The sequence below is a fragment of the Panicum hallii genome, chromosome 6, assembly GCF_002211085.1.
Source record: "Panicum hallii strain FIL2 chromosome 6, PHallii_v3.1, whole genome shotgun sequence".
Lineage (NCBI taxonomy): Eukaryota > Viridiplantae > Streptophyta > Magnoliopsida > Poales > Poaceae > Panicum > Panicum hallii.
The window spans coordinates 1,935,734-1,945,543 of NC_038047.1; the positions used below are offsets into that span (position 1 = coordinate 1,935,734).

A 9,810-nucleotide genomic window follows, 5' to 3' on the forward strand; every position below is an offset into this window, starting at 1 on the left:
GTAAACAAGCACGCCAAGCCTTTGCTTATACTCAATTTGCTCGGATACACAAAAAACACGGTACAAAGAACTCCTTTGCTTATACTCAATCTGAAATCAGTTTTACAACTACCAGCACCGCTGCCGAGGGCGTTTTACAACAGTGATCGTTTTACCGAACCGTTCTGAGGTATGGTGTGCCCATTCACAAATCTTGTCCTCAGGTATGTCTAAATTCACAAAGGCACGGCAAAATGGTACTCTTTAACTATCGGTTCAATGGTCACATGCTCGAGCGCAGCACCCATTTCCAAAATGCCACACAGCAGCTCGACCTGAGCCCGGTAGCAACGGAACCCACTCATGTAGACCGTCTTGAGGTGATCGAGGTGGCACACAGGGTAGGAAACTGCCTCACCACGCCAACAGCTGCCATCAATCACATTATACATCTGTTTCTCAAAGACAAATTTGTAAGTATTCCATAGCCAAATAGTTCCTTGTCTAGTTCCATCCATGCAATTCTTGCTAAATCAAAAGGAAGCTAGTGTTCATCAACAAAGAAAGAAAAGCAAAAACAAGACAGCAGACTACTCACATGTAATTCCAGTGTCTCCAGATGGCGTGCCAAAGCCAAATACCAGGCCAGCTGAAGAATTCCGCTGTAGCTATTTGGATCCTTAGTGAAAATAGTTATTTCATAAGCCAGGTGCCTCAAATTCATAAACATACATGTTGCCCTTGTTGTCAATATATGCACCTGAAACATGACCAAAACAAATAATAAAAGATTAACACGCCCATTAGAGCAGGTAAGAAGTGAGCAAAGATAATAATTAAGATGCCCTAAAAAGAAGATAATAACAGCTACCTGTGAGGACCACACCGGTTTATTGATGTGCATATTAGCATGCACATTGAGCACCTTCACTGCCGAAATACTGGGAATTCCACTGAATACATGGCCCACTGAAACAAGGACCGAACAGAAGGGCAATCTTGAGCAACTAAAGCCTCAAGAGGGAAGTGATAAACCTGTTGGGTTGCTCCTACATTGTTCATTTGTGGCCACAGGTTCATATCTAGAATCCTAGCCTTCGATACAAGGCCAAAGCTAATCCACCTATCAAGATTACCTGAGTGATCCTTCCAAAGGCTGCCTTTGATGCTGAATTTATTGAGCCCTATTCCACTGTGCTGCTGAATAATAGAATTTACTGTCTCAATGAACATTGCGCTTTCTATTTTGATACTATCATCATCAGTGGACCAGTCTTTGGTGTCATCAAAGCAAAGATTAGGATAACGTGTCCAGAGCTTTCTCCAGCTTCTAGACAGAATGCTTGTCCTGGCAGCCTCTTTGAGTGGCAGAAGCGACAATACAAGAAGTTGAATTTCCTGTGACAAGGCAGGCAAATAAGAAAGGGATCAACTGTAATCAAAACCACCTGATAGGCATGAAAGAGGCAAAGCACTCAGAGTGAGGACACACAATGATTTAAGCGCACTGCAACATATCAGATTTCAATTTCTTTTATAATAAAAAAAACGAGCATGTGCATGCAAATTATAAAACTGAAACAGATATGAAAGCTAGCGCAGAAAACTTAAACACACTAGGGGAGCAACCTAAGCCGATTGAAACCGTTCAAAACTTGCATGTTAATTCAAGCAAATTTCAGTCAGCGATGAATGCGCTAAAAAAATCAAATATGCATCAGATTTTCATACGAAGAACATTAGGTTGTGTGGGAGGACTGTACTATGTCGTAAGGGGAGGACGGAGCGGAACATGATAGTGTAGTGTAAAGTGTGTCATCAGCACTGCGAGGAGCTCCAAAAATATTCCCGAATCGTCTGGTTGCTCCTCCATCTACTCGTCCGATTCCCCCGACCCGACCCAACGAAGCGGAAGCGGAAGGCTTTACCTCGGGGAGGTCCTCCATGCGGAAGGAGAAGGACGGCGACAGCCGCGGCGGTGGCGCACGTGCGTCGCTGACGCCGCCGCGGTGCTCCACCTATCTCCTCAGCTTGACGCCGGTGCTCCGCCGCTTCCTGTCATCGCTGGGCTGGCGGTGGCTGCGACTGCAGGCCGCGGCTCTCGTGGTGGATTGCCTTTTTTCTTTAGGAATTCCTTTTTCTTTGAGAGAAAGGGTTGGAATTTTATTAACAAAGTAAAAGTACTTTTACATCCAGCCCCCCAAAAGGGCACCCCTCATTCCCTCAAGAAACAAAAAATTACAGCTAAATCCTCTGCAAGAGCACACCCTGTCCCTGAGATGGAAACTCAAGGAATCGCACAGCCCACCAAGCCCAGCAGCCGGCCCATCGGATAACAGCAGGAGCAGCGCGCGCACACGCAGAAAGCCATGGTGCTTTGCGTTTTATATGTTTCGTTTTGTTTTTTTTTTCTACCCCGAGGCTAAGAATATCATACTAGTATTCGGCATTTTGTCAAACTAAATCTATATTTTAAAATAAATGAATTCAACACATGAAAAAATAAGTTCAACATTTTTTAAAAAAATAATGAAAAAGTATGTTACAAATGTTGAATGGTATATTTTGAAATGTTGAAACTAGTATATTGAAATGTTGAAGTGTTAAAATCAAAAATTAAAATAACATATTGGATTCCATATTGTTGCATTAATTCCAAATAATACTATGATTCAAACGGATTTCAAATTGGATACATGTTTTGAGAGAAAAGATCCTTTAAAGTTTTGAAGTTTGTTTGGCATCCCATCCACCTCCCTCCTCTCCTATGGCGACACCTGTCCTTCCACCCATGCAGCGGCGCGCCTGCTCGGATCAAACTCGTCCATACCAGAGCATCTCAGCAGTTTCTCAGCGAACATCTCCTCATAAGATACTATTAAATAATATCCTAATACTATTTTTATTTTTATTGAAAGAGATACTTTTACAGTTTCTCAATAATCTCATCTCAATACAACTAACATATTAACATAATATATTGAAAGACCTAAAATTCTCCCTTTATTTGAGAGGAGTTAGATAAAATATTAGGGTAACGCAGTAATTATTGGGGAAAGATAAAAGTTTTAGGAAATTGCTAGAGCAAATTTTTCTCCCAATATTATCAGCTTATTGGAGATAATGAGACTGCTGGAGATGCTCTGGGTTAGCACAAATCTCATACAGCAGAAGATGTGTAGGAATTGCGGTCCCTGTGCCCGTGGCCAGGTCGTGGAGGAATTCTTTTTTAGGAAAATTGACTTGGTTGTTGGACTGGTTTCATTTTTTGCGCTGGGCTGGGCTGCCATGTTTGGGCCTACACGTTCACTAGGAATTGGTCCAGTCCAAAGCAGCAGTCCGCAATTGGCTCTCCTGTTTGGAGCTTTGGGCCCAGGCCCTCTACTATAGTAGAATTCTTAGAGCTGGAGCTGCAGTCTTCTCCAAATCTCCCGAAGCATGCCATAAAGATTGTTGCTGGGATCTTTATCATCTTTGCATGAAGAAGAATGTTTCTTTGCAGAAATTTTGATAGATCTTGGTTTTGAAAAGTCTCTTCGTTTCTCATCAACATAGAATCTCTTGCAAAGCTCATTTCTCAAGTAAACAAATAAAACTTGCCACAAGAAGTTCTCAAGATAAGATTAAAACAACAAATCCTTTTCTTGTCATTCCTCTCATGGAAACAAAGTACACACAACAGTACATAGCAATCCTTGGCTTATACTCAACCTGAAACCAGTAAAAGTGGTATGCAGCACTGCACTGGTGGGCGTTTCTACGACAGTGATCGCTTTACCAAACCGCTCTGAGGTAAGGTGCGCCCATTCACAAATCTCATTCCGAGGAATGCCTAGATTCATCAGGTCACCGCTATATGGTAATCTCACCATTGGTTCAATGGTCACTTGCTCGAGCACAGCACCCATTTCCAGGATGCCACAAAGCAGCTCGACCTGAGCCCGGTAGCACCGGAAACCACTCATGTAAACCGTCTTGAGGTGATCATGGCGGCGCATACGGTAGGAGACTCCCTCACCACGCCAGCAGCGACCAACAGACACATGATAGATCATCTGTTTCACAAAGACAACTCTGTCAGTATTGCAATCTCCATAGCCAAATAATTGTATTTTCTTAGGTCCATCCACGACTAAACCCACAGATGTTGCCTACTGTTCAGTAGCAAAGAAAGGAAGAAAGAAAGGCAAACAAAAGCAAGATAGGAAACCACTCACGTCCAATTCCAGCGTCTCTAGATGTGGCGCAGAAGCCAAATACTGAGACAGCTGAAGAAGTCCACTGTGGCTATTTGGACCTCTTGTAAAAATAATTATTTCATAAGTCAGATGCCTCAAGTTCAGAAACATGCATGCTGGTCTTGTTATCAACGTATGCACCTGAGACATCACCAAAACAAATACAGAACATTAACACCTCCAGATGAACAGCTAGTAAGCAAGCAAAGATAATGATAAACATCAGGTACCTGTGAGGACCAGACCGGGAAATTTGTGCATATATTAGCATGCACGTGGAGCACCTTGACTGACGAAACACTGGAAATTCCATGGAATACATGGCCCAGTACTTTATTATTGTCTTCTTCAAGCCATGTCTGGTGAAAGTTCAGGGTTGCCTTCTGTAATCTTGAGCAACCATGAAGCATAATAGGAATTGCAGTACCTTTGTACTCAAAATGAGAAAGATTAGGAACATGAAACTCAACCATCTGGATACGCATATTGGAAATTAGCAAATTTCTAAGTTTATGGATTTGGTGTGGAATATTCAGATCAGTCACCCCCCAAGCACGCAATGACCTCCAAGTCCTCGAGACTGGAACAATTTAATAGCAAGCCTGAAAGATCTCCAATAATTTGAATGCAGTGCAAACGAAGGCTTCTGAGTGTTGTAAAGCCACATATATCCAAGTGTGGCTTTATAGAAACATTGGTGAGAAACAAGCACTGGATAAAAGGGCGATCTTGAGCACCTAAAGCCTCAAGAGGGAAGTGGTGAACTTGCTTGGTTGGTCCTACATAATTTCGTTTTGGCCACAGGTTCACATCTATAATCTTAGCCTTTGATGCAGTGGCAAAGCAAATCCACCTGTTAAGAATATCTGAATCCATCTGAAGGTTGCACCTGATACTGAATTTATTGAGCCCTATTCCACTGTGCTGCTGAATAATAGAATTTACTGTCTCAATGAACTTTGCTCTTTCTATTTTGACACTATCAATACCACTGGATCCATCTTTGGTGCCATCAAAGCATAGATTAGGATACCGTGTCCAGAGCTTTCTCCAGTTTCTTGACACAACACTGGTCCTTGCAGCCTCTTTTAGTGACAGCAGCGACAATACAAGAGGTTGAATTTCCTGCAACAAGAAAGGATACAAGGGTTTAATTTTGATCAAAACACCTGACAGGCATGATAATCATTAGTACTCATGAGGCAGGACACAGTGATTTAAGTCTAACTCCAAAGGGATTTTCCTTTTTTATTCCAAGGAAAACCTAAGCACATTGCAAATCCGAACCAAAACAGATAAGATAGTGCAGAAGAACCAACATACTAAAAAGAAATGCATCTGCTACCAGTCTAACACAAAATTCAGCAAGGATTATATTATACCAAATTACAAAAGGATGATGAATACAGTGAAGAAACAAACTACACCAGATTATGCTGTGAAAAACTAGGTCCATGAACATTGGAAGCAATCAGGCTAAAATTTGGGCATCAGATGAGCGGGAGAACTGTATGATCTATGGGGACAATGCAGAAGATATGTCCTAGGGATCTGAAACACAATTAGGAGGAAACTCAAAAGGTATGGATAACTAGATGGATAAAGAAAAGCTAAAAAGTGGTCAAAGGACCACTAAACATCGAGTGCAGCATGTTTTGTGAAAAGGGATAATAATGTGGTGATTCTATTTCTACATTGAAGGTTTGAGGAAGTAATTCAGGCAAGCAAAGAAAAGCCACAGATTTCCAAAGCACCTTTTGTATTGCAGGGGGACATCTCCTAATTTTGAGATTTTCCAAGCTAAGGGGGAGCACGGCACGATATGTGCAGCAACTGCGCTATCCCTGCTTCCTGCAGTAAGGGTGGAACTTCTCATCACATGGGAGGTGGCAGGAGCAATGCACGATATCCTACTCTAGTGAGCGGGATTTCAGGGGCTCCAAGGTTGGAGCTGTTGAAAAAACATCGTTTGGGAGGGCTCCTTGAGAAGCTGATTTTGGAGCCCCTCAAAAAACCCTGCCAAAGAGGCTCTTCATTGACAGAGAAGAGGTTTAAAAGATCCAGGCACTGACGATCCTTTGGACCAGTCAGCAAAAATAAAAACTTATACGAAACAAAACCGGCTGGCCACATAAATAAAGTTCTCAAGATAAAACAAAAGAACTAGCTCCAATAATGCTTACTGTCATGATCTTAACACTGACAGAATCTTAACACCTTCATGGAATCAAAACACACGGTAGACAGGCAGCACAGCTTTGCTTACTCATCACCCCCGAACAAACACAAGTTGTATGCACGGTACTACCACCGCCGCCGCCGCCGCCGTCGATGGGTTGCACATGCTCATATACTGGAGTACCGGACTGCTTTCTTGCTGTTTCGAAAGGCACAGCGAGCGAAGACGCAGGCTGAAACGGGGAGGAGTGTGCAGCTTTTCAGCAGCAGATCTGAACGAGATCATCACCAGAATCCATGGATGGATGCCGGCCTGCCGCGCCGGCAACGAAAGCTGCTGCTCCCTCGGCGATCTTCCTCATCCACGTCAACACCACGCCGAGCTGCAGAGAGCGGTCCATGTCCATTCGGTACTCTCCCCCGGCATCTGCTCCGATCCGTACAATGGGAAACGGTTGAAATTCATACTAGAATATGTCGCAAAAAAAATCCTCGTTCTAACGAAGCCCTTTATCAGCACCAACTAACCGGAGCTGTGCCTAGCTCGTAGCTCCTGTCCTACATGCTGGCCGGGTTGCTGACTTGCTGTGGATGGATAGGTGCTTCTAGCTGCAACTGCAGCCATCGTTGTCAACCTTTTCTTGTGTCTCTGATCCTATTCTTACGCAAGGTAGTAGTATCCTTGTCATCTCTCTCTCTCTCTCTCTCTCCCCGTCGATCTAAATTAATAGTGCAATAATCCATCTGTCGACGACACGGATCAGCGAGAAAATCCGGCATTAAACTCGTGCCAAACAATTATTGATCCATCTGTTCGTAGGCCGATTGGATGATTGGATCCATCATCCATTAGGGAGTGTGAACGATGGACTAACAAACAAGTGCTAGCTAGCCAGAGTATATATGCAGATGCCAGTCGTCGACCAGTTCATCGCCTGTACTTCCAGGCTTCCAGCTCTCTCTCGTCAGCCTCCAGTGGTATATCCGGCCTCTCATCCGATCCCTTTGCTCGCCCCTTCCGGCGGCCTGCTAGCTGTTTCTCTCATTGATCCTCCATCAGATCAGTGAGCGTAGGCTTGTAGAACCGGCAAGTTCCTGGATCGATCATCTCTCTCTCTCCACCCTCCTGATACGTACGTGTCAGCATTCCTAGCCATCGTACATGGTGACGACGAGGGCTCTTGTTCCTGTGGCGGCGATGGCGGCGGCGCTTGTGGTGGCCGCCGTGATGGAGGCGGCCGCGGCGGCGACGTACACGGTGGGCGCGCCGGACGGGCTTTGGGACATGCAGACCGACTACGCCCAGTGGGTCAAGACCAAGACCTTCCACCCCGGCGACAAGATCAGTGAGCAGCTCGCTCTTCCTCCCTCCCCCCCCCCCCCCCCCCCCCCCTTTTCTTTTTTGCCCTACTAGTCTAGTAAGATCCTATGTGTTGTGTGTCCGTCGTACGCAGTAGAGAATGAAGAGATAAAAAAAAATCCCTGGCTTTATTTGCAGCGTTCACGTACTCGCCGGAGTTGCACGACGTGGTGGAGGTGACCGAGGCGGGGTACGGCGCCTGCTCCAGCGCCAACAACATCTCCGCCTTCCGCACCGGCAACGACGTCGTGGCCCTCGCCGCCGTCGGCACGCGCTACTTCCTCTGCGGCCTCACGGGCCACTGTGACAGCGGCATGAAGATCCGCGTCGACGTCGTCCCCGCCGGCTCCTCTCCAGGCCCCGACGCGGCGGGGCCGGCGTCCTCTGCCGCACCGCCCTCGGCCAGCTGGGCGGCGGGTTCCGCCGGGATCGCCGCCGCCGCGTTGCTGCTGCAGCGCGCTGTCGTCGTGCGGCCGTTTTGGTAGCTACGAGTAGTTTGTTGGTAGCTACGAGTAGCATCGTCTTAATCTCGTACTACCACCACCACTACTTTGTTGTTGTGTAGTGTGTACTGTAGTTTTGTTTCAGCTGCTACGTGTCTGTACACTTTGTTATTACTGTTTCAATATAATATCTTGGCGATTATATTATGGGTAACCTAGGAGGCACCCCTATTTTTCAACCGGAGGTTTTAATTACCACTGCGTAGCTAACCATCAAATTAAATGTGAATAATCCGTTCTTCTCCATATATATTACCATATCTCTAGTCAATAATTTTGTATGAAAAACTACTAAACTCTAGACCTGATCATTTATCGGGTCGGGTCGGGTTCAGATTGGGTAAAAAACCGTATTTTTTATCAGTCCGAACCCGGTCCAACCCGACCATCGGGGCGGATTGTTTGGCTCGAGCCCGACCCGACCATGGTCGGGTCCAGTCAAACCCGATTTTTTGTACAAATTTTGAGTCGGGTTTCAGGTAAAAATATTCAGCCCGTACCCGGCCCGAGTTTTACATCGGGTCAAAAATTTCGGCCCGAACCCAGCCCACATATTGATCGGGTTGTGTTTATCAGGTGAGGCAGCCATGATCAGGTATACTGAACTCAACACTTGCTGCTGTTACTCAACAGTTTTCTGTTGTGGTCTATCCTTGTACACGTAGTTAAATTGGATCAATGATTAATTTTTAGGTTTCATCGTACTTCCAATTATGTAAATCAATTACAAGTATTTTGTGCGTGAGTCTTCCGAAAGAAAAAGTATTTTGTGCGCGAGTTTTAAGTTCTTATCCTCTGCAAATTTTTCTCTTTTCAGTTTGGCACTAACCAGAGTACACACGTAGGATCAGTCAGTTGAGGCAAAGATCAGAAGTGCATTATTCCTTTATTTGCATGACAGCCATAGCTACTAATGATATTTGACTTTGTGTGGAGATCGAGCATGCGACAGTGACTTGAAATGAATTGAATTGAAGCATCATTATATCGACAACAGGCTTGAAGACTTGAACTGACCTGCCAACAACAGCAGGCAGTGTGTGCCTTTTCTGACCATACGGCAGGCACGAAGCAAACACACATCACGCGTTCATCATCAGTAGTAAGTGACTTTTTGCATCATCAGCTTTTTGCATAGGAACGACCGCTAGTTTTGAGATGCTGTGTGTGTCCATGCACGCGTTTGACTTTGTCGAGTGGAGTTCCTGAAATAAGTGACTTCAAATATAATGAAGCATCATTTTTTTTTGAAAATTTATAATGAAGCATCATGCAATGGTGTGATCTTAACATGCTGCGGATCGACTAATAATAGGCAGACTTGAGTTGACATGTCAGCGACCCCTAGTAGGCTGCCTTTGACATACGGCACCAAGCAAGCACATCATCATCAAGCTCATCGGCAGTACGTCGTTCTAGCCACAGTAACGGCTTGATTTGAAGCTGCACCCTCCCCGATCAGTCCTAGTCAGCAGTCATCTTTGATTCAGTTCATAGGTTGAGGGCTCATCAAGGTTCAACGCTTGTGTTTGCTTGTCTTACCCGTACCAAA

General features: G+C 45.0%; 3 protein-coding genes across 4 annotated transcripts; 1 reads left to right on the forward strand and 2 right to left on the reverse strand.

Annotated features, from left to right (window-relative positions):
* Positions 1-73: 73 nt before the first annotated feature.
* LOC112897380 (F-box/LRR-repeat protein At1g48400-like) lies at positions 74-2,090 on the reverse strand. 2 transcript variants are annotated; one of them, XM_025965666.1, is made up of 5 exons: positions 1,908-2,090; positions 1,116-1,377; positions 851-948; positions 578-739; positions 74-431 (listed from the first exon to the last, which is right to left on the reverse strand). In XM_025965666.1, exons 1-5 carry the CDS (start codon positions 1,923-1,925, stop codon positions 216-218), a joined length of 756 nt encoding a protein of 251 aa, XP_025821451.1. In that variant the 5' UTR covers positions 1,926-2,090; the 3' UTR covers positions 74-215. The 2 variants fall into 2 exon arrangements, with proteins under 2 accessions (XP_025821451.1, XP_025821452.1); XM_025965667.1 differs by having other exon boundaries at positions 255-408.
* A 1,512-nt stretch (positions 2,091-3,602) lies between these two features.
* LOC112898445 (F-box/LRR-repeat protein At3g59210-like) lies at positions 3,603-7,101 on the reverse strand. The gene is given in 6 exon segments (XM_025966764.1): positions 3,603-4,034; positions 4,197-4,358; positions 4,448-4,765; positions 4,767-5,342; positions 6,401-6,822; positions 6,924-7,101. Coding segments are annotated over 5 exon segments (1,461 nt in total). The 5' UTR covers positions 6,407-6,822; positions 6,924-7,101; the 3' UTR covers positions 3,603-3,635.
* Positions 7,102-7,310: 209 nt separating this feature from the next.
* Positions 7,311-8,412, forward strand: LOC112898446 (basic blue protein-like). The gene is made up of 2 exons (XM_025966765.1): positions 7,311-7,741; positions 7,894-8,412. Exons 1-2 carry the CDS (start codon positions 7,558-7,560, stop codon positions 8,238-8,240), a joined length of 531 nt encoding a protein of 176 aa, XP_025822550.1. The 5' UTR covers positions 7,311-7,557; the 3' UTR covers positions 8,241-8,412.
* Positions 8,413-9,810: the final 1,398 nt, after the last annotated feature.

What these genes read in the sequence shown, in the direction of transcription:
- LOC112897380 (XM_025965666.1), bottom strand. An exon ending in AACCGGTGTGGTCCTCACAG is followed by an intron (nt 740 to 850) that starts GTAGCTGTTATT and finishes GTCATGTTTCAG; the next exon opens with GTGCATATATTGACAACAAG. An exon ending in TGGAGACACTGGAATTACAT is followed by an intron (nt 432 to 577) that starts GTGAGTAGTCTG and finishes TTTGAGAAACAG; the next exon opens with ATGTATAATGTGATTGATGG.
- LOC112898446 (XM_025966765.1), top strand. Translation starts at nt 7,558, where the DNA reads ATGGTGACGACGAGGGCTCTTGTTCCTGTGGCGGCGATGGCGGCGGCG. An exon ending in CCACCCCGGCGACAAGATCA is followed by an intron (nt 7,742 to 7,893) that starts GTGAGCAGCTCG and finishes CTTTATTTGCAG; the next exon opens with CGTTCACGTACTCGCCGGAG.